Source organism: Rhyacophila brunnea, unplaced genomic scaffold (assembly GCF_057557595.1).
Source record: "Rhyacophila brunnea isolate RB1 unplaced genomic scaffold, BYU_Rbru_1.0 scaffold_24, whole genome shotgun sequence".
Lineage (NCBI taxonomy): Eukaryota > Metazoa > Arthropoda > Insecta > Trichoptera > Rhyacophilidae > Rhyacophila > Rhyacophila brunnea.
Window position 1 is genome coordinate 28,925,214 of NW_028232904.1, and position 25,121 is coordinate 28,950,334.

The 25,121-nt window shown below is 34.7% G+C and overlaps 1 protein-coding gene across 3 annotated transcripts in view; it reads left to right on the forward strand.

Annotated features, from left to right (window-relative positions):
- The window catches only part of Jhbp1 (Juvenile hormone binding protein 1), a 67,879-nt gene that overhangs the window by 34,262 nt on the left and 8,496 nt on the right, over nucleotides 1–25,121 (forward strand). For all 3 annotated transcript variants that reach the window (XR_015071247.1, XR_015071246.1, XM_085951270.1), the window contains exons 3-4: nucleotides 20,520–20,653; nucleotides 21,645–21,794. Coding sequence is in view for 1 of the 3 variants with exons in the window: in XM_085951270.1 (XP_085807396.1) it covers nucleotides 20,520–20,653; nucleotides 21,645–21,794 (284 nt within the window). In the remaining 2 variants the exon portion in view is untranslated. The remainder of the gene's footprint in view (nucleotides 1–20,519; nucleotides 20,654–21,644; nucleotides 21,795–25,121) is intronic.

Here is a 25,121-nt window from a genome sequence, read left to right on the forward strand (position 1 = left end):
CATTGGCATCGTGTTCTGATATATTCTATAAGTTTAAAATGTCTAGCTAGTCAGGAAGTTAGTTAAAAATTGATTGCAAGATTTGTACTGGACAAACAACCACCGGACAAACAAGAATACGAGTTAATAAAAACGTTGTAAAAATATTCTTACACTTTTAATAATTGAATTAATAATTTTAGTTATTTTATGGATAAACGAACATTTTTTTACTATTATCTACTATGGATTATATTAGGCAAGGTTTAATTGAATTATAAAAACTTACAAACACTATCTACAAATTGTAGTATTAGTTCATTGGAAACGAATATGTTTGTCCGTTTTTTATCTCTACAGAATTGTTAAACTGATTATTTCGTTGTACCTAGTTACCCAATCATTTTGAACATACTAGAATGATTACGACGAAAATTAAATATCTTGGCATATTGTTTGACTCAAGTTTATCATTTCGCTCAAACGTCACTTCTACGGCATTGCGTACGAGCGAGCTTCTAGGATTCGTCGTGAGACAAGCAAGTCATTCAAAAATCCAACTGTTTTATGTACACTCTATGTGTCGTTAGTACGGAGTATTCTTGAGTATGGCTCCATTATCTGGAGTCTTTATGAGGTTTCATATAAGCTTGTTTTAGAGCGTGTTCAGAAAAAAAAATCTTCGTCATCTTTATTTTAAAGTTTATAATTATTTTCCTTTCGACGCCTTCTCAAACGAGTCTTTTCCGACTAACTTTTTTCAAGGCATGCTCGCCTTTCATTATCTTGAAGCTCGTAGGTCACTTCTGCTCTTAAAGCATTTTTCCCTGCTCTCACTTGGTATCGTTTTCAATCCCGATATTCTAGAAAATTTGAATTTTTACGCACCCGTCAATTACATGCGTGGTCGCAGCCATGACCTATTTTGGGTGAAAGCTGTTTCCTCATGTCAGGCTCACCAGACACCAATAGCGAGTGCTGTGCGTAAAACTATTTCTCCTTTGTTTTTTTTCTCTACCTTGTTTTTTCTCTAACTGATTACTTGTAATTTTTATTCTAAATGTCATGTTGTGAACATCCTGAATTAATATTTTTTTATGTACTCAACGTGTCTTTTCAAATAAATACCTATCTAGCTTTGCTGGCAACACTAAGTTCAGTCCCGATTGATTGAGGCTTTCCAGCGTTAGGAATGCAAAAATTATATAATTTGATTTTTTACGGCGTATTAAAAACATGTGCTATTAAAAATGTATCAACATATAGGAATACGACAATTTCAATATTAAATGTTATATTTCTCCAGAATGGTGATAGTTCTATTTATCGCTGTTCTGTTTTGTCACCGTTCTGTTTTGTCATGTTCTGTTTTATCATTTCGGTTTTGTCCGGTTATGAGGGTAGTCATTATGCTTGGTGCGGCTCTGTAGTTATCCACAAATTGCATACAAACCTTGGAAGAAAAAGCAAGGCAAAAACAATTCAAAACAAAAAAAAATATTAACAGGTATAATAGAAAATGACAATTAAAAATACGACTCATTAAAAAGTACTTTGGCTTATTAATTGACATAAATAAAAATTTACCTCGTACGAATCATAGTACGTAATAATAGGCATTGTTATAAAAAAAAATATGTGTGTGTACTTATGTACGCGCGTTAGAAGTTATACTTCTTTGGCGTAACAAAACTTGTGATAAACTAAATTCTTTGACTAGCTCTTAATTATCTTGTTAAATTACACACTCAAGAAATAGAACCGCTTATTGGAACGCCGTTGGTTTATTTCTATAAACTTTAACTTTTATTACTAAACTATATAATGGTTTCTCGTTGTTTTTATTTTTTAAGTACCAAATGTCACTCTGACGTTTAATCGTTTGTTTACGTAAGGAATTGCAAATGGCCGACAATAATAAATTTGCTGCCTAGGCAACGGAACAATTCTAAACTATAATATTATACTGTATAATCGTCACGATTGCAGTACCATACCGTGGCATAAAGGTAGTGCGTTCGGCTGATAACCGAACAATCGGTGGTTCGAATGCAATCGAGTGCGTCTTTTTTCGAGTGAAAAAATAAATTATGTGTTACATGTCACACGCCAAAAATACACTCTGATCTGATTTTCCAAACGCGCCTAAAGAAGTATAACTTCAAAAATTTTACCTGATTTACCTATTATCTATATATTCTCAGAAATACAGGTAAACGATCGTATAAACTATTTTATATTGGTTTATTTGTATTAGTTAATGTTAAATAATTTAACTTTTGAGTAAGTAGTTAATACGGGTGTCAAATTTAATATAGAGATTTGCGGCATCATACATAATTATGTGGCGGCATATAATAACACAAATGTAAATTAGTTAAAGGCCATTTTGTATATTATATCATTTAGATTCATCACGCAAGATGGTATTACTAAAAATAATTATGTATTACACGACACAGGACACTATATTCACGGTCACTTCAACTCCAAAAGTCAGTCAAGCAACATGTAAATATATAAATCAAACCATATAGATAGTAAACAAAAAAAAAATTATGCCATTAAATCATACATAACTTTAGATATTTTATAAATACACAATTACAAGATAAAAAGAACTTTTTATATTCAACGTTTTTAAAACTTCTGCTGAATTATTATTCTCAATATGCTCAAACTTGTACTTGATATGAAGTAAATAAAAAAACAAACAAACAAATATAGAATACTGAAATGTCATTTTGATTTCCATAGTAACGCACGTATATAATAATAATTTAGTTGCTGGGACCACCCCCTTAGCAACCAATAATAGTGAATTGGATTACGGATTTCTTCTGAAATAACTTTTCATACAAAACAGAATTAACTGAAAATGAATTCAATTCTACTTAAAGATGGCTAAAGATATTAAAAAAATGCATTGGCATCGTGTTCTGATATATTATAAAAGTTTCAAATGTCTAGCTAGTCGGGAAACATAAACAATAATAGTTAGTAATAGATAGTAATAGATAACAATAATAATAGTTATAAACAACCACCGGACAAATATGAATACGACCTAATAAAAACGTTGTAAAAAATATGTTTTATCTATTATGGTTTGGTTAGGCAGGTTTTAATAGGAGTTTAAAAACTATTCAATTCCATCTGCAATAATTACATTCATAGTTCAATGAAAACAAGTAATTGGTATGAATGGCTGACAAAATGTAGTTTGTTTTATTTATTTCAAACTCCACAGAATACTTTTACTATTATGGTTTGGTCTAGGCAGGGTTTAATTGAATTTTAAAAACTATTCATTTCCATCTGCAATAATTATATTCTTAGTTCAATGAAAACAAGTAATCAGTGTGAATGACTGACAAAATGTAATGTGTTTTATTTATTTCAAACTCCACAGAATACCTTTACTATTATGGTTTGGTCTAGGCAGGGTTTAATTGAATTTTAAAAACTTCCATTCACAATTTATATTCCGAGCTATGAATACAAATAAATATGACTGATAAAGTTTATTTTTTAGTTCATTAGACAAATTGTCTCTCTTCTCTTTCTCGGCACTACATCCCGGGGCAGGATTTGGCCTCCTCTACAATTGTCCTCCACACGCTCCTTTCCCTGGCTGCTCCTCTTCAGTCTCCAGCCCTCCCCATCTTTCTCCAGTCTTCTTCGATACAGTCAGCCCACCTCTTCTTTGGTCTGCCCCTAGACCGTTTCCACTGTGGGATCCACTTGGTCATGATTTTTGGCGTCCTGTGCTCAGGCATTCTCTCAACGTGTCCAGCCCACCTTAGTTTTTGGGATCGACAGAATTTCACCACCATTTCATGTTTTATTAACTCTTCTAACTCATGGTTCATTTTTATCCTGTAACTTCCATTTTCTAAGATTAGACAAATTGTAGTGTGTTCTATTTATTTAAAATATCCACAGCCTACTTCTACCCTTCGCCACCAAGTTAATATCAGTGTCTACGCATTAGAAATTTATCTGTAGCTCATTAACTGAATATCATTGTTTGAGCGGAAATCAAGATACGTTAACATGATCTGAGATATTGCAATAGTGCAAAATACTTTGAGAACGAACAAAATCATTGCGCATTTTATCATTGTTTTGTGATGTTAATATATATTTTTTTATAAGATATATCGAGGTAAAAGTGTGTGAACGTCGCTTAAACACTTGTTATTAATGTTCGAAATGACTGACAACTCATTCACAATAATAATAATTAATAATTACAAGATAAAAAGAACTTATATACCTACCACCTTTTTAATTTTTCTGTTGAATCATATAAACTTGACAATTATATGTATTAATAAACAGGTTTTTTTTGTACTTGATAGAAATACTGAATTATTTAATATTAATAAGCTTACATCCACTTCAGCACACGTATAATATACGATCTATCAGTGGCGAAGGGTGGAGGTAGGCTTTTAAGATCCGACATAAATAGTGCACATTAAACTTTGTCAGTCATTCTTATTTGTTTTTATTGAAATAAGACTATAATTTACAGATGGTGCTGGTTAGTTTTTAAAAATAAATTAAACCCTGCCTAGCCGAATCATAATAGTTTTGGTAGGCTATGGGGATCCGACAAAAATAATGCACACTTTTTCAGTCATACTTATTTGTTTTACTTGAATTAAAAAATAATACATATTATAGAATATGATGTTGGCAAGTTTTTAAAATTCATTCAGCCCTGCCTAAGCCAAACCATAAAGATAAATAATTACAAGATAAAAAGAACTTTTTATATATAACGTTTTTAAATTTTCTGTTGAATTATTATGCTCAATATGCTCAAACTTGTACTTGATATGAAGTAAATAAAAAAACAAACAAATATAGAATACTGAAATGTTATTTTGACATTTCATTTTGATTTCCATAGTAACGCACGTATATATTAATAATTTTGTTGCTAGGACTGGACACATAAGAAAAAAATTGTACTGGACAAACAAGAATACGAACTAATAAAAACGTGGTGAAAAATTACTGACACATAATTATACTTTATTACATTTCTTATAATGTAGGCATTAAATAATCGCCTAGTATGGGATCTTTGCCAAAACTTGGTAAGTCTCGAAATCATGGTACGGAGTAATTGTAATTTGGAGTTTGACATGCCAAAAACAGGCATAATGCTGATCTCTTTGTGCTTTTTGTGCATGTTCTATATTATATTGTAGGTAACCGGATAAAACAGAACATGATAAAAAAGAGAATGACAAAACAGAAGAGCCAGGGGAAAAATGAAATATTAATTTTTGTGGAATCTATTTAGGTTAGGTTAGGTTAAGTTACGTCATTATTTCCTTGTAGCTAGTCACCCAATCATTTTGAACATATTATAATTATTGATTAAGATGAGTCCCGTTTATTTGAGGCTTTCTAGCGATTAGGTATAATGTATACAATATAACATAATGATTATACTAAGGTTTTATTATTTATAAAGTTTTCTGTTCTCTAAAACTATTTATCCACACTCTGCAGGAAGCGTCGTTTAAAAAAATGTTATCTCGATCGAGAATACTTATGCCTTAGCGGCTTAGCCCAATGATACTCAACCTTTTTTTTCTTCGGGCCAAATACATATATATGTAAAGTAACGCGGGCCGCATCACTACTGGTGTGACGAAAAAAATCATGAAACCCCCCCTTTTTACAAAACATTTTTGAGATTTTTAAAATTATGCGTGTTTTTTTTAAATTAATCGTGTGCAATAGCAACACTCTTATACCAGATCTGATGTGGACCTTAATGACAATCCTCTTCGGGTGTCACTATCTGTGCGTCAGAGTCGAAACGAATTTCAAGATATACGAAATTCCTGATAATAAATGTGTTTCAGGCCGCACATAAAAGCTTAAAGGGCCGCATGTGGCCCGCGGGCCGCAGGTTGAGTATCGCTGCCTTAGCCCCATGATTCTAATATCGGTAACCGGACAAAACAGAACATGGCAAAACAGAACGTGACAAAACAGAACATGACAAAACCGAAAATGACAAAACCAGCCAGGGGAAAAATGTAACATTAATTTTTGTGGAATCTATTAAGGTTAGGTTAGGTTAGGTCATTATTTCGTTGTATCTAGTCACCCAATCATCATGAACATATTATATTGATTAAGATGAGATATCCTAAGCTTGCCGGCAACACTAAATATACTGTACGGCAACACTTTGATTTATTATGGCGTATTGAAAATCTGTGCTATTAAAAGTCTATCAACATAATAGAGATAGGACAATTTCAATAGTAAATTTATATTTTTCCTGAAAAGTCGTAGTTATATTTATTGTTGTTCTGTTTTAAAAACTTAAAGACATTTCATAGGTGAAAAACACCAACCATGAACAGAGACAATATATTGATTATCCAAACATCATCACCGTCTATTTTACAACGTTTTTATTAGCTCGTATTCTTATTAAATTTGTCCGGTGGTTGTTTGTCCGGTACAAATCTTGCAATCGATTTTTAACTAACTTCCCGACTAACTAGACATTTGAAACTTTTAGAATATATCAGAACACAATGCCAATACATTCATTTAATACTTTTAGCCATCTTTAAATAGAATTGAATTCATTTTCAGTTAATTCTGTTTTGTGTGAAAAGTTATTTAGGAAGAAATCCGTAATCCAATCCACTATTGTTGGTTGCTAAGGAGGTGATCCTAGCAACTAAATTATTAATATATAACATATATAATTTTGAAAAGCACTTTCTGAGAGAATATATTATAAACAATAGAAAAAATCTTTTTTGAAAAAAGTAAGTCGACCCGACGGGGAATCGAACTCCATATCTCCCAGGTTTACGCCCTGATCCGTGCATTACCACTATGCTACGAGATAACATACTAATTGCGGCAATTTTTAACTATTGGTCAATTTTAATACCTACTTATTAGTGCTCTTATTATATTATATATGTTCAATAATCAGAATGATATATTCTTAAATCTTGTGTATTATTCGTTGAATAAAAGAAATAGTTAATTATATTAATATATATGTTACGCCGAATGTGCGAAATTGAATATTACATGAAATGGGCAAAATTTTGCCTAAATCATGAAAAATGCAAGCCCGTTGCCTTATTCATGAATTATACAAAATATCTGGAGAGTGCGTGAAATCGGCAGTAATTTTTCTGCCTATTTCATGTCTTGGACAAATTAGATAGTAGCGCTACGGTGGTATTTTTTGCAACTTAACTAAATGTATCAAATGCTCATGGATTGGTCAAAATGTACATTTATATTATCTATGGTCAAAATAGATGATCGCGCTCCGTGGTGTTTTTTTGCAACTAAACAAATGTGTCAAATGTCATTGATTTGAATGACGTTCATATCCATTTACTATGCGCAAAAAAATTCTAAGACTATAATATGATAACGGAAGAATTTTATTGAAAAGTATTTTCGCGATTTGATTCGTGCTTGGGTATCAATTGTGCAATGGTCGATTGAATGTTTGTGATAGTTTGTTGACATTTGATGGCTAACTTCAAAATGGACATTCAGTTGAATAATTTAATTCAGAATTACAAAACCTAACCTAACCTAACCTAACCTAATAATAATAATATTATATTATGTCCAATTATAACTAATAAAACCATCCGTATTAAATTTACTTCTTCTTCTGTCATGTTGACAGTTCAAGAATCCATACCCTGGCGAATTCACGTACTCGGCAGAAAATTTACCTAATTCATGAATAAGGCTTGACTATTACATGAATTAGCCAAAATTTTGCCCATTTCATGTAATAGTCAATTTTGCACATTCGGTGTAACAGATACATGCGTTACTATGAAATATCAAAATTGACATTTCAGTATTCTATATTTGTTTGTTTTTTATTTACTTCATATCAAGTACAAGTTTGAGCATATTGAGCATGATAATTCAACAGAAAATTTAAAAACGTTGTAAATATATAAAATCCATCCGGCATCCAAAGCAGATATCTCAATTACATTAAATTTAACGTAAATTGCTGATATTATATTATATTTTACGTTGCTTTGAGATATCGATATGTTAGAAGAAATATCTCAAATTAAAAAATTTGTTTTTTCATATTATTATCTCAAACACTTCTCAGTTAGAGTTTGAACACGAAGCTCAGCTATTTTCTCAAAATGCGCGAAGGTATCACCTCGGATCGACAATCAGTGTAATGGATATATAAACGCACGTTGGCCAATCTTTGTCAATAGATGGCTTTGCGGTTAAGTTGTCACGATGCTAAGTACCGCGCTTTATTACCATTTGAGCAAGTTCCTGTCTATTTTGTAATACAAGTTGTTAAATTTAAAATGCACTTTGTTGACAGCGCTCGCGTTGGAAAAATTCGCAAGTTGAAACGCATAAAGTCTACGAAGTTAGTTTCGGTTAAGTCACAAACTAGAGTGCATTAACTGTGTATATATCAGTGGTGAAGACTACATACTGGGCGATTATTTAAAGCCTACCTTCTTAAGAAAAATATTTTTTAATTGCAAATTGATATATTTATATACTTAATCACTTCATTATTTTATGTTATATAAAAATAATTTATTTTGCCAACGAGAGATGTCGTATATGTCGGAATGTATTACAGTATTACACAGTTTACAAAACAACTGCAAAGGTATTAAAAAATATACCACAGCGCGCCGTAAATAAATAATAAACGCCGCGACGTCTTGACGTAAATAAATCTACGATTATGTGTGAAATATTCTGAATATTTTTCGTATGGACTTTACGTCTCGTAACCTCAGCAAGTCTGCTGATTTGTACGAAATAAGGTAAGCTCCTATCGCAGAGCCTAAAACATTCGCGCATAATAATGTTGTCACGACTGCGCACATTGTCCAAAATCATTAATAATTAGATAATTTAAACAAAATTTCAACGGCGTTTAATTGAATATTAATAAATAAGTAAGCATAGATTGTTTTTATAAATAAAAATAAATTTTATCTAATGATTTTTGATGGGTATACATGTTTTGAAAAATACGTAATTTAAACACATCGCTCATTTTTATGTCGTCAATGAGTTTTTGAAGTTTAATTGAATTAGTGTGTCATTGTCATTTACTAGTGTGTACCTATTCATTAGTAGTAAATATCGTACTATTCTCGTAAGTATACCTGACAAGTGTGCTCTTTTTATCAAATCTCCATAGCCTACCTCTTTCCAAAAGTCACCCTTCGCCACTGGTATATATAACACATATTTATTATTATTTTTATTCGTTATTCATATCTGCTCTTCTGTTACGTCTCTCCATACCATAGCAGTTCCACAGTATAATATACCATAAAAATTTAAAGGTATTTAGTAATCTTTCAAAATTTAAACTCTTCTAATAGATCCATAACACGTGTATCCAGCAGATAATTCGTCTATAGATCATCTCCATAGTATATAAGCGCAGAAAGGCTAAGTTTGACTGCCTTCAGAATAGTTGTGGAATTATAAGTCGTGAATCTGTTTTGTCTATCTATACCACTGATGTAATTTAGTTAGTAAGGTAAGTCCAGTGGCGCACCAGGGGGGGAAGGGGCCCTGGCACCCCCAAACATGAAAATTATCAGAATGATTTTAAACATTGAAATTGAAAGCCAATATACTATACCTTTGGGCTTAGACAAATAAAAACACGGCAAAAAAATGATTTGTAATTCTCCAGCACCCTTTTTAGAAAAATTTCTTAGATTTTAATTTCTAACACAAAAATTTCGAAACACTAATGGCATTTTTTTTTAAGAAACCCAATCCCTAATGGAACTGTCAAAAAATTCTCGGTGTCCACCCGAATTCCGGATTGGTGTAGGTCATGGCTGGGGAGGGCTGACAGGGCTCTAGCCTGGGGGCCCGGGCTATGGGGGGCCCGGCGTGTCGGGTTGACCAGATAAGTGAGATAAACACACATAATAAATTAGCTTTAATAGTAAAAAAGTCGCCTGCGGCGCTATTATACTTCATGACCATGAACAATTCCAATTACTTATATAATTGTGCAATATATTATTTGATTATTATGTGTCGCTCGACAGCTCCATTATTAAAGTAGATGTATTAAAAATCGCAAATAATTCACTGGATAAGTACCCTTAAATTGAACTAAAACACAATTTGAAAAACGTTAATGTAGTGTTTCACACTGCCTTTAATCTTAGCGGTAGGTAGGGGGGCCGCCAAATATCCTAGCCTGAGGACCCGTTTCAGGATGTGGGGACCATGGTGTAAGTACACCGAGTGCAATAGACAAAAGACCGATAAACGAGAAATTAGGCTATGAAGAAGAAAAAGAGCCTACGGGACTAATTTACATTCTCCTCTTTGCCCCCCCCCAATATTAAATCCTGGGTGCGCTAAGGTTAAAGGCAGTGTGACGCTATAGAGTAGCGTTTTTCAAATGGTGTTCGAGGTTAAATTAAGGGAAGGTATTCAGTGTATTAACAAACATTAAACAAAAAAATGCACACAACCACATATTTTAAAATGTTAATACGCCTGAAGGAAATTAGCGCCGCAGGCGATTTATTACGGTTAGAGAAAATTTGTGATGTGCGTTTATCTCACTTATCTAGTCGATCCCTCGGGCTAGAGCCCTGTCAGTCCCCCCTTTGCGGTGGCAATGGTGATTTCCAAAGTTCAGTCCAATTCTCGTCTGGCAAATTGTCTCGATTCCTTTTATTAGTGTTAGAGTCTATGGCCGAATGTCTTCCACTGAGGGAACCACCGATCAACATATTTTCATAGGATCGAAAAGTGTCAAAGGTGGTCCGACGAGTTTGATGAAAAAAAATACCGAAACTATTTTTGCCTTCAATGAAGCTCTTAATGGGGTAATAATTAGATTCATTTGCGAAAATTCGCGTTCACATTAACTTAACAAACAAACGAGATGGTTTTTAATTTATTAGATATGTTTTTTTCGTAGAGATGATTCAGGAAAATTAACTTCTATGTAAGTGCAAATATTGTTTTGTCTAATTGCTTTTGAAACATTAAAAATACCGTGACAAAAGATGCCGGAACGCCGTTCCACCGCGTTACATTACAAAAAAAGCCCTGATAGCCCTCTTACATTCCGAGGCCTCGTTGTATTTTGTACTAAGTTGGTAAATAGGTAAGACAAGTACATAAGTAATGAGTGTCGGTTTCGATGTTGAAACTGAAAGTGCAATATGCGTCTGGCTTAAGTACTAAATTGTAAAAGTAACTTTGAGACAAAAACGGTTAAAAACTTTACGCTTGTACAATGTTTACTTTTACAAAACTATCGTATGGTGGGAAATAATTTATTACAGCGGATTGATCTGCATTATTGGCCTGGATCAATCCACTGGTGGATGAAAGCCTCCCCTAGCTTCTTCTATTCTTCTCGATTCATCGCTTTTCGCTGCCACGTATATCTGGCTAACTTAATGAGTTCGTCGATTCACCGGGTCTTGTGTATTAACTGTACTGCCATTTTATCTGCTTGACAGCTTCTATCATATAGCATACTCTTGTCTGTTTCCTAACATAAAAACCACATCTCTTCTCTTCTTGGTCGTGCACTCATGGCTGAGGATCGTGACCACATTTAAATTTCGCCATCCTTTGAGCCCACATAACAGATAATAAATAGAATTCCGATAGGCAATATTCAATACACGATAAAATGCATAGTTTTATGCACAGATCAGATAAAAAATATAATTCCGATAGGCTATATACCAATACAGTAAATTTTGACGTTTTTTGAAAAGGTTTTAAATATGTGACTGTGTGAGTGTCCTACGAAAATGAAACACATATTATGCACATGCAATAGTGTGTGTAACCAATATTAAATAAGCTTTAATGCATAAAACGAGAGCACTTGTCAGTATTCGAAGTAAGAAGTTTATCCCGGTTATGGTTAAAATTAGGGAATCCAATCCCGAGCCAAAATTCTGATCCCGGGATTTTGGAATTACAATTTGACAATCCCGGGATTGGTATTTTTTCCATTGTGTATATAAAATTTTTATATTTACAAATAACATTGATAAAATCGGTCTAAAATAAATCTAGTATAATTTATACTATTTAAGACATTTATTGTTAATATTGTATACGTTCAATCTTGGAAATACACAATTTTAACGGAGTAAATAATATTTTAATATAAATAATAATGTGAATGTAATAGGAGATTGCTGTTTCTGATAGTAAAGACTTAATTAATGGATTAGCGAGATTTAAAATAGTATAGCAAAATAAATAATCATGGCGTACTTATGGCCTTTCCGCTTCATAAATTAGTCAGCCAAATCTGAAACTGCCGTAAAACGTATGATGTCAAACGAATACGTTAGTCGGCTCTCATATCTAAACTCGCCCGTCTGCAAGGTGTCAAATATCATGGTAGAATAACTTTGTTAATAGTGCGAAGCATTGTTTTTTTCCAATCTTTCAATTTTTAATAATTCATGTGAAAAAATAAAATGAATCGGCAACCTACACATGGGTATAAATCAAACTTCATTCAAATTCAGTTTATTTCAAATGTAGTTATTTTGTATTAAAAGTATTTTTTCTGTTATATTTTCGCTTTTATTTTATTTTCCATAAAAATTTATAAAAAAAATCAATCCTGAAATCCCGGGATTATGTTTATCAATCCCGGGATTCATAGGTATCGAAAATAGCTCGGGATCCCAGGATTGGAATCCCTAGTTATAATACATCACGATACATTATATCGTTCTAAATGTAAATATATTTGGAAGTATATTATGATGTGAAGATAAAGGTCGTTGTTGCGTGGATGTTTGGAGGAGAATTTATTTGTAGAAGAATACAATAACATTTTAATAAAGATGACAGCGTGAGATAATAATCGCGGGTAATGATGTACTAGTGAGATCGATGTGATCAAGAGATTGATTATATTAATGAAATGAGAGACTTGATTCGAGTGGAGTGATGTCGACTGAAGAACTCGTGACAATAGTACTACGCCTCGTGATGGACTCGATGACTTGAGTGGAGATTCATGCATTGTCCTTCCAATTTATACAAATGCAGTACACATATTACAAGAGATATTGTCGCAATTAGCAAATCGAAACAGACCTTACTGATCTTATTATGATTGAGGAAATGCTGACTAATATTATCGCTCTATTGTTTTGTTTTGACAACAAAACATACATAATATTAAAGTGTGTCACGCATTTAATGCTGAACGGTATGATTGCTACAAGTAAGATATTGGTGCATACAAGTTTGATACGGTCGACAGTTTCATATTATATCTTGGTTCTCTTGTAACTCGACATAATGATAATATTACAGAAGAAATCAACAATCAATCATGTCTGCAAATAAATGCTACTTTCCTATTAAGACATTTTAAGTCCCGCATACTATCTCGCCGAACTAAAAGCACTTTTTACAAGACACTTGTAAAGCCAGTGCTCACCTACGCATCGGAAACCTGGAAATTAACTCTACGAAATGAACGAGCCCTGAACATTTTTGAAAGAAAAATTCTCCGCCGTATATATGGACCGATCAGGGACGGCACCAATTGGAGGAGAAGATATAATGCTGAGCTCTACGGCCTGTACGAAGATTCAGCGCAGTTCAATCAATTAAGATTGGGAGACTGCGATGGCTGGGTCATGTGTACCGTATGAATGACAATGAACCGGCAAAGAGAGTGATGTCCAGCAATCCAATAGGGCGTAGAAGAAGAGGCAGGCCAAATATTCGCTGGTTGGCTGGAGCTGCAAGTGTCTGCCGTATTCTGGGGGTACCAAATTGGAAAGCGGCCACACTGGATAAGGACAGATGGAAGGAGCTGTTGGAGGAGACAAAGACCCACACAGGGTTGTCGCGCCCCTGATGAAAATGAAATGGTATGATTGCTATACATACATATACATTTATAACTACAGTCTTATAATAAAACGAAATTAATTTAATGAGTTTTACATCAGTTGCGGATAGACTACGTCTAGTTGCACGGACTGTTCGGTGACGTGTGTTTTTATTATCAACCGACAGATGTTGCTATACGTACTTATAACTGCGGCCTTCAAGAAGAGCACTCTGAAACTAAACCACAGTGGAGCTATAAATGATAAGTACCCTCGAATATAATGTGAAGGTTGAAAATTTTACTGCAATCATGAAGTGATTCCATGACAATCAAATTCCTGAGTAGAGTAAATTAATATTATTATTATTAAATGAAACCTCAAACCTTCAAAAAACATTGCTTCACAAATCTACTTCTAATATGTCGTTACCTTACTTTGAAAAGGTTCTAATTGCACTTGACCATGTTTTGAGTTATGAGCGTTTGAAATTTGGAATCGTCATATTTTGAATATAAAAAACTCCGGCATACTGCTAATTCCCATATTTGACAATAGATGACTCTGAAATAAACGTATATGATAGAATATGGTTAAGGCGATACTTCAGTGAAACGGCAAATAATTTTCAACTATAGGCGCGACGAAATTTTGGACTCGCTGGCAGTCTGAGAGCGACCGTCGAGGTGTGAATACGTCAATTTGTTTCGTGATCGCGACGGGGGTATTAATTCTTAAATCGTGTAAAGATGACTAACAACCTTACCCATTTACTTTAAAAAGAAAACATGTCAATGAATATATTATTATTGTTACTAATAGAACATGGTGTGTAAAATTCCCACCTCCGCTCCCGTTATGTATATGCAGCCACGTCATACGCGGCCGGCTAACATAACCCTTACGTGTGCCCGATCAAAGAATTTAAGCCCTCATTTTTGTCCCGAGCAGAGCCGCACGGGACTGGTGATGCAACCTTGCACCGAAGTGCGAATGCATGATGTTAATTTATATGGCAACTATCAGTGACTTTAATTTGAAGAGTCGCAAGGGGAGTCGAGAGTGTCCCGCCCCCCGTATGCTCTGGCGAATTTAGTAAAGGCCGCAAAATTGGCCTCGGTTGCCACCATGTCCGCGTGTCCTATTGGGCCCGAATGGGGTCGGACTAGAACAATAAACAGAACATTAAATGGACGCATGTTGGATTTATATAACAAATTATATTTTGGTCGGCATGCGTCATTTGCACCCGCGGCCCGCAATCCGCGCATCGCCTAGCCACGATCTTTTTAGACCATGCCTCAACTGAGGTATAGCCTTAATGGAACCTTTTCACACCAAAAAGTCATTTTAGGCCAAAATGTCAGTTAGAACCTTTTCAAAGTAAGGTAACGATGTTGTAAAATGTAAACATAATAAACCCTAGATTAAAATAAATATTTAAATTTTAAGAGAACAACGAATCTAAGTTACACGTGTATAACATTTCCACACAGTTTATTGTGGCTGTACGATTGGTCTAAAGGCCAAGATCAGCCCTTTCTGACTACAATAAAATTAGAGTGTGTGGAAACCAAATGATTATTACACAAAATGAAATACAATCTTGACCGCAATAACACTTTATTACAGTGCTGATTTATCCAACAGGCGCAAGCATCGGTTACATGTAAGTTGTACGTATGCAGTTCATCGTGTGACACTTATTCGTGCGCCGCAGAACGTGAAACATGAGTTCGTATAACATTTTATCAAATGACGAGTTCTTCGTTGAACATTTCACCGTGGAATACATTTGTACGTATCTTACAAAATGCGGCGATAGTTTTCAAATAGTAGTGTTCCAATTAGATTAACCCAAACCTGACTTAACCTAGTAAAGACATCTCCACATGTTGTAGCATACGTGCAAATGTATTCCACGGTGAAATGTTCAACGAAGAACTCGTCATTTGATTAAATGTTACACGAACTCATGTTTCACGTACTTGCGGCGCGAATAAGTGTCCTGCGGTGAACTGTTTTCGTACAAATTTCCGGATACGTTTCTGACTTCAATTAGAGTGTGTGGAAACCAAATGATCATTACACAAAATGAAATACAATCTTGACCGTAATACCACTTTATATAACAGTGCTAATTTATCTAACAGGCACAAGAATCACCCACTTCCAAAATTTTATTACCACGTTTTTCTTAACTCGTATTCTTGTTTTTCCAGTGGTTGTTTATCCAGTATTAATCTTGCAATCGATTTTTAACTAACTTCCTGACTAGCTAGACATTTGAAACTTTTAGAATATATCAGAACACGATGCCAATGCATTCTTTTAATACTTTTAACCATCTTTAAGCAGAATTGAATTCATTTTCAGTTAATTCTGTTTTGTATGAAAAGTTATTTCGGAAGAAATCCGTAATCCAATCCACTATTATTGGTTGCTAAGGGGGTGGTCCTAGCAATTAACGTGCGTTACTATGGAAATCAAAATGACATTTCAGTATTCTATGTTTGTTTGTTTGTTTGTTGCAAAATAGCAAAAAACCTCAAATGTTATTCATTTGTTCGAAAGATAAATCTAAAAGCCGCTGGATTTACGATATAGTTAAGCTTTGTAAAACTACGTGATAATGGGTAGTCAACCTTTTTATACCTACCGCCCACTTTTGTATCTCTGTTAGTAGTAAAAATTTCTAACCGCCCACCGGTTCCACAGTAATGGTGATTTATAAAGTAGGGAAGTAACTTTACTTTATAAAATTTATAAAGAGTTACAACACGTTAAAGCATATAATAATAATCACTTACCAAATACTTTATGTCAGACTTGCGCTAAGTTTGGCAGAATAAATCTTTATAAAACAACTAACTGTAGTTAAATATATCTTTTTATTTATACTTTGCATACATAGAAGCATCAAGTCTGATGAAATTACATTTAATTAATTAAATTATTAATGAGATCCCTGAGGCTGATGCTGTAAAATTAAATACTGGATATCTGGCTCAATTTTCGTGAGGAACAAACGAAGGTCTCCTCTTTCGGAAATAGGCGGTTTCTTTCTTTGGTCATAATATGATTAACAGCGCTAAAGCTTGATTACACAAGATATAAGATAGGGAAATGTATCAATAAACTGAACTAAACTTATGCGAGGTTGATACAAATAGTATATTTTCTGAAATTTAAATTGTCACGGAGAGTTTTATGAAAACATTATGAAAATGTTTTTAAAACCCCTACCGCCCACAATGAAAGCGGGAATGCCCACTAGTGGGCGGTAGGGACCAGGTTGATTATCCCTGTGATAATGGAATCAGGTTGGAGAGGCATTCATCCAGCAGTAGATATAATAATATATTAGTGACGAGGGCTGGATGTTTACTGTGTAAATCCGACACAAATAGTGCTCAAGAAATTTTGTCAGTCATACGTCTTATTTGTTTTTATTGAACTAAGAATACAAATTTCAGATCTTGTTGGTTAGTTTAAAACCAAACCACAATATATAATATTGTAATATAAAAAAAATATTCTGCAAATTATACAATATTATTTATTATAATTACGCCAATAAATCATTTTTTTTTTTTTATATTATGGTCAGTCTCAGTCAAGGTTTAATTATTAAATTTTAAAAACTAACCAACGTCGTCTGCAATTTGTATTGTTAGTTCAATTAAAACAAATAAGTATGACTGACAAAGCGTGTACTGTTTTTGTTGAATCTCCACAGTCTACTTCCACTATTATGGTTTGGCTTAGGCTGAATTAATATGAATTTTAAAAATAAGCAACACCATCTGCAATTTGTATTCTTAGTTCAATTAAAACGATCTCCACAGCCAACATCCACCCTTTACCACTGAATATATGATCCATATTGGTTATGATGATGATATACTATTATGTACATTTATACATGTCAATTCGTTAAGTTTTAATCAGAAAAAGAACCGATGTTCAGCTTATTTTCTTTTTTTTATGATTTAAGTATAGTATATTTTTTTCTTTTACCGCAGTGTGACCTCAATAGTTTCATGCATTCGACACGTCACCTATGCGCATAATATCATCATCAGCCGGGGTCAATCCACTGCTGGATGAAGGCCTTCCCAAGCTTCTTCCAACTCTCTCGATCCTGTGTCGTTTGCTGCCACGTATTTCCGCTGAACTTTACCAGTTCGTCAATCCAGCGGCTTTTAGGGCAACTCTGTGGCCGTTTTGTTCCCCTTGGGTGTACCACTGGATGACGGCATTTGTCCAGCGGCCGTCCTTTCGGCGAGCAATGTGCCCCACCCATCTCCATTTCAGGTGTTTGGCAACGTCTATTACATCGCGTACTCCTGTCTGCTTCCTAACCCATTCGTTTCTCTTACGGTCCTTTCGCGTGATGCCCAACATACACCTCTCCATGCCTCGCTGTGCGACTCTTAGCCTTTGGACATCTCTCGTGTTGAGGGTCCACGTCTCGCAGCCATACGTGAGCACGGGTAGCACACATTGGTCGAACACCCTACGCTTAAGACACAATGGTAGAAGATACTATTCAGACGTTCGAAAGCACTCCATCCCAGCTTTGTTCTTCGAGCAATTTCATCGCGCATGCTTCCGTCTATGGACACCTGCTGTCCGAGATAGACGTAACTGCTGATTTGCTCGAGTTGGGTGCCATTGCACATAATATAATATAATATATATATATATTACATAAGTATATTATTAAATCAATTATTATCTATGTATACTTATATCATTAGATAAAGTACTCGTATTATGGTAATTAAATTGTTTTTCATATCAAGGTTGACGTTAAATCGATTATTCATAATATTATATTATGCATATAATAATATATTATATTATAGGTACCTACTAGTGGCATGTGATCCATATATGCTGTAAATGTTGAGTATTCTCAGAAAAATTGGATAAATTACTATTATTAATATTATAATGCATTGAATGGCAAATTTTACTTAACCATATTGCTTCGAATGGTTCTAATTATTTAAACATACATAATTTTGAAAACACTTCTGAGAAAATATATTATAAACAATAGAAAAAATCCTTTTGAAAAATGTAAGACACCCAGGTATCGAACCTGTATTTCTCGGGTATCGCGCTCACGCATATTGACCACAATGCTAAAGAAGTCATACTTAATTACGATAAATTTTAACTAATGGCTTTTAATACTCACTGAAGCGCTTTCTAAATTGAGCTACATTCGCGATCGGCATTTATATTTTAAATCCAAGTAGGTATTACTTTAATTACTAACCGACGTCACGGATCACTCCAAGATTTTCTGTTGTACCTTACTTGAACTTGCATTCAAAAAGATTTTTTCATTGGTTATACGATGGCCGCGCGGCTAAAGCATCGGCCTATAGAATCGTGGGTTCCAGGTTCGAATCCTGGGTCTGGCAAGTACACATATTGTTTTCCTGTTGACACACTGTTCTTGTTGACATCCATTTCTCGTAAAAACAAAAATCTGTTAATACAAACTTCCACTCTGTTGAGGCCCATAATATGATACTATTAGGATCGGACATGGTCGAAAGAAAGAAGAAAGATAATATATTTTCTCAGAAGTGTTTTCAAAATTATGTATTTTCAATAATTATTATGTTACATTCATTATTCGTTGAATAAAAAAAATAGTTAATTAAAAATTATTTATACATTACTTGTGACTTTCTTGATTGATTGTTATGGTTTATTTTATATTATATATTATTAAGCTACCAGAGCAAGGCATCATTCTGCAAAAAACCATATCATACCATTTCATCAGCTGCTGGTAAAGTGGAGTAAATAGTATACTTTCAAACAGAATCCCTACAAGTAAAAATCCTTCTAGGTACCGATTGAATATATTATTTACTTAGTATGAATGGATTAAAACCATAGACTATAGATACATATAGACGCCACCCGTTGCATTGCTAAATGAAGCTACGTACCGTGCGTTTGGTTTGTGGGCGAGCGAACGCATTCGCATATAAATGCTCGAGACCATAGACCATTTCGCTAGTGCTCGCCCAAAGTGCTCGCACTAGACGCTCAGAATTAAAATATAATTTTCTGTTTTTTTAAGTTTAGTAGTATTTTTAAGCGGTCAAAATGCAACCATTAGGTAAATATATCCATAATTTAAGTTATTTTAAAGAAACACTAGGTCACTGATATTAAAATAAATAATAATATACAAATAAATTGTCACGAATATGTATCAACTTACCTATGAAACGTAATACCGTCTTCTTGCTTATCAGTACGGCTACCATATTTTAATACAACATGCAGAACCACCTTTCCTACTTAATTAACTAAAAATATTTACCACTGACTTTATGTTTAACACAAAAAATAGCAAATTTAGCAACACGAACAACACGCTACGTGAAGCGATTCAGCACGATTTGCCGGCGATATTTTTGGAAACCAACTTAAAAATATGTAGACCTTTTATCTTACTCTAGCGCGTGTCGCAGAGATTATAAGGGTGCCGAATACTTTCTCACTCGCACTCATGCATCGTTTTTGTTCAGGCCTTGATTAAAACCTTTCCAAAATATTAAATACATTTTCCTTATTTGTTTCCTATTACAGGCTAAGTGAAAATTCCCGCCCCTTCGAGGCGAGGGTGAAGATGCCTCAGCTGAAGATCAAGGCCAGATATACGAGCAGCGGAGTTCTCTTCATCATCCCTGCCAGTGGAAACGGAACCTTCCATGCTATATTTGGTAAAAAAATCTTCAGTTTGACGTTTGACAGTTAGCTGTCATTTAGAGGCCATATAGATATCATTTGTAAAAGGACGCTACAAATGTAGGACTACGTCTTACGTATTTCCCGGGTCTTTTTGGATGTTATTGTATTACAATTCCTTTATAATTCCTTAGTTAAAAGCCGGCTTGAGAGTGAGTCGATTGTTTGGGGCCCGCTCAGTTGAAATACAACCTTATGGTGGAGCGAGTCCAAAAGAAATTTTTGAGACTCATTAATTTGAGGTTGTATAGATACGTATTATTTAGTGGCTTTATCTAACTGGCTTTCTCTTACATACTGTAGTTTTTTTTCTAAACAAACAAATGCTAGAAAATATCAATATTTCGCGACGTATTTTTTTTCGACTTATAGGTACATGGTGTAAATGAGAACTCTGCCATTTTGGGTAGTATTGCCTTGTGCGTCCCTGATAACTATCTGCCAATGCCAACTGCCATTGGTGGTGCCAATTGGGAGGGCAATAACTCTGTTAAACCAAATCGCTTCGGATGTTGATATATTCCACCTACGTGAGAATGAGTATAGGTAGGCGTTGTTTTATCAATTCTTAAAACAAGATCCACTTAGCTCATTCGGTGAGCTTCCATGCTTAAAATTTTTAAATTTTGGATCATTTTACTTTACTTTTCATATCGTGTTTTGTGATACTGCATACATAATATTTATTTCTTCTTTACACTGAATTAATAGTATTTCTTTGTTTTTAAATGGCACGTTGTGAATGTCTTAAATTTATAATTTGTAATGTTCACAGTATGTTCAAAAAAATTACTTTACCCATCACGTTAAAGCTCAAAATCATGTAGGTAATTTCCTCATATGCATCGCCACGTCCATTGCTACCGGGTAACGGAGCGTCTGACATGACGATGGAATTTGGACGGAACCGCCCCAGAGGAATCCCGCCATCTAGTATATACTAATGATATTAAATTAATGTTTCAGATGGTGTAACGTCAAACATCAAAGGTCAGGTGAAGACTGTAACGAAGAATAACGAAGCATATATCCAAGTCGACACCTTAGACCTTGACTTGAATGTCAAGAACGTAAAGATGACTGTAAAGAGGATCTTCAACAATAACAGAATACTGAGTAAGTAGATCATAATAATTGTTTTAGAAAGATATATGGGGATAAACAACTCAATCTGTGTCAATATATTTATCGGCGATATTAAATATCCATTTACCGTAGTGTCCAATTATCGCAAACAAAGTAAATAGCTGACTGCAATGATAATTTCCGCAATATCCATTTTTCCACAGCGTCAGCTATATCCGATGACGCAAACTCCATATAGCAGCTGACTCAATTATAATAATTATTTCCTAAACATTCTTTTGGTTGTGAGCACGTCAATAAATAGCGGATCATAAATATTCATTGGACATGTCACTCGAATATACCTAAGTTTCCGGTCTGTTAGTATCTCAGTCTCTGTATTGTCCCGCACAACATAACATTCTACCGAGATTCGTACCTCGAAACAGTATCATAAACATGGCCCCCACATCCTGAAGCGGGCCTCTAGGCCAGGATCGTTGGCGGCTAGGGTTAAAGGTAATGTGATGCTCTACAGAAGCGTTTTTCAAATGGTGTTCCAGGTAAAATTAAGAGTATGCAGTGTATTTTGAGCATTTTTTAAAAATTTTTGAATAAATCCACTTGAATTTTGGAGTATTTGAATATCAACAAACAATAATCAAAATTTGTATCACACAACCAGATGTTTTAAAATGTTAATATTTTTAATGAAAATAGCGCCTTTATATGAAAATAGCGTAGGTGACTTTTTTACCATTGGAGCGAATTTATGATGTGTGTTTATCTCACTATTAGTTCGACCCGTCACGCCATCAGTGACGTCCCTAGACAAAATGCCGCCCCTGGGCAGCGAATGTCGCAATATCAAAAAAAAATTTATACAGTATTTTGTATCATCCGTGCACGTGTCGTTTCTCATCACCACGGATGTCGAAGGGCAATGGAAGTAAACTAGACAACTCGAACTCGACAAAAAATTACAGTCCTGTCAAACCTTAATTAATTAATAATTAGGTTAAACAATACATTTTGTTTCCAACCAGTGAGCTGATTTTTTTAATGGAAAGATATTTCCGTTATTCCTAAGTTTATGTAGCTATTACTGTATATACCAAATGGTTCTCCTCGATTTGCCGCCCTTCGAGTAACTGCCGCCCCAAGCGACGTTCATTCTGCCTACCCCCACGGGACGTCACTGATGATCATAAGTATTGTCACACACTCTTGTACCGACTGTTTACGCTGCAAATAAAATTCGATCCTCTATCCATCGAAGTAACCACCAAATCTCGACCTCTTCATACATGAAACCCACTAGATATTACATTAATTATTACATTATGTAATATATATATAATAATATATATATATATATATATAATATATGATATCATTCGCTACGTCGCGCGTCGGGGGTTACTAAACCGCCCGTCAACCGTCAGCTATGTCAATAATATGATTATGTCTATAAACTTCAACGGTTGGTCAAGGCGGCAACTTTCGCCTTGAACTGTGTTAGATTTTTAAAAACATATTATGCATTATATAAAATATGCTATTCGTATGTCGTTATATGATTGCTATATTTATATATTGTAAAAGATGATACGGCTAAAAATAGAATTGATATTCTAATGAGTGGTGACATTATTTTTGGTAAACAAATTAGTTACCTTGGTAACCACTACAAGTAAGTAGTCATTCAAGGAATACCAAAGTACTTCTGTAATGCTATAAGTAATCTTGTGGTGGAATCAGGAAAAATGAAAATTTAAAATTTACATTTTATGTACCTACCTATTCAATATATCTGAAAACCATTTCTTTTATTCAACAAATTATTCACAAGATTTTTAGAATGTAACATTCTATATATATTGAACATACATAACTTGAAAACACCTCAGATATATACCCGCTAGAAAAAATCATAGGTAAATAATTACAAGATAAGATTTGGGCAAAGGCTGACTATGGCCTCAATGATGTATACTGATGCCAATAGGTATACTTCTAAAAAATGTTGAGACGCCACTGTCCAAGAAAGTCAGCAAATCCTATCTCTAGCCTCCGCGTGGCGTCCCCCGGGCAATGCAGATAATGTGCTGTATAACGCAACATAATATCTGTAGCTAATAGAGAAGGGTGCAAGGCGAAACTCTGGCGCCTTAAAACGAGAGACCTTTGGCTACGGGAAGGATCACCCAGACAGAAAAACCACACACCAACCCGTCTGGACAGCGTGGTGTGTTATGTCCAAAACCTTCATATGAAAACAAAAACTTCTAGAACCCGGCCCTCATTCTCCGGAGGCCAACCTGATACTGATCACGGCAGCGATCAGCGAAGGAAGGCAGAGGGTGCTAACAATCCCCGGAGACCCGGAAAAGGCTGCCAACAGATGACCATTGCTACATATAACGCAAGAACATTGTCCAGCGATGCCAAACGTGTAGAGTTTCAAGAAGAGCTCCGGAATATCCACTGGGATGTTGTCGGACTCAGCGAAGTAAGGCGTAAAGGTGAGAGTATTATTACTTTACAAAGCGGACATGTGCTGTACTCCAAAGGAACCGATGAAGGACGCACGAGCGGTGTTGGATTTGTTGTCAACAAAGCCTGGAGGGACCGCATAGTCGAGTTCAACTGCATTTCTGACAGGGTCGCAAGCGTGATACTTAAAATCAATGCTAGGTACCGGATTCAGATTTTGCAAGTATATGCTCCGACACAGAGCTATCCTGATGAAAAAGTGGAAGAGTTTTACGAGGAAATAACATCCTTGAAAAATAAAAGTAAATGCCACTTCAACATCATAATGGGAGATTTCAATGCACGTATTGGATCATACCAAAGAGATGACGTAGCGGTCGGACATTTCGGACATGGCTCAAGGGATGGTAGAGGGGACATGCTTGTGGAGTTTGCTGAAACCAACAATCTTCACATCATGAATTCCTTTTTTCAACATAAACCTACACGTAAATGGACGTGGAGAAGCCCGACAGGAAGGACCAGCGAAATCGATTACATCCTCACTGACAGAAAATATACATTTTTAAACTGTAAGGTGATCAATCAGTTTAACACCGGCAGTGATCACCGGATGGTGAGATGTAAGATAAGATTGAACGTCAAATCAGAAAGATCCAAACTGCAGAAGAAGTCAAATGCTCGCGTATACCTGCAGAACAATACTGAATTCCAAAATGAACTCAAAAATGCACTATCGGCTTTCTTAGATGAGAACGAAACCGTTTCCCTATCCAACACGGAGGATATAACGAATATTATTCTACAATGTGCAGAAAAAACAGGCGTAAAAAGCTCAGAAGTTACACCTTCCACCAAGCTTTCGAAGGCAACATTGAATCT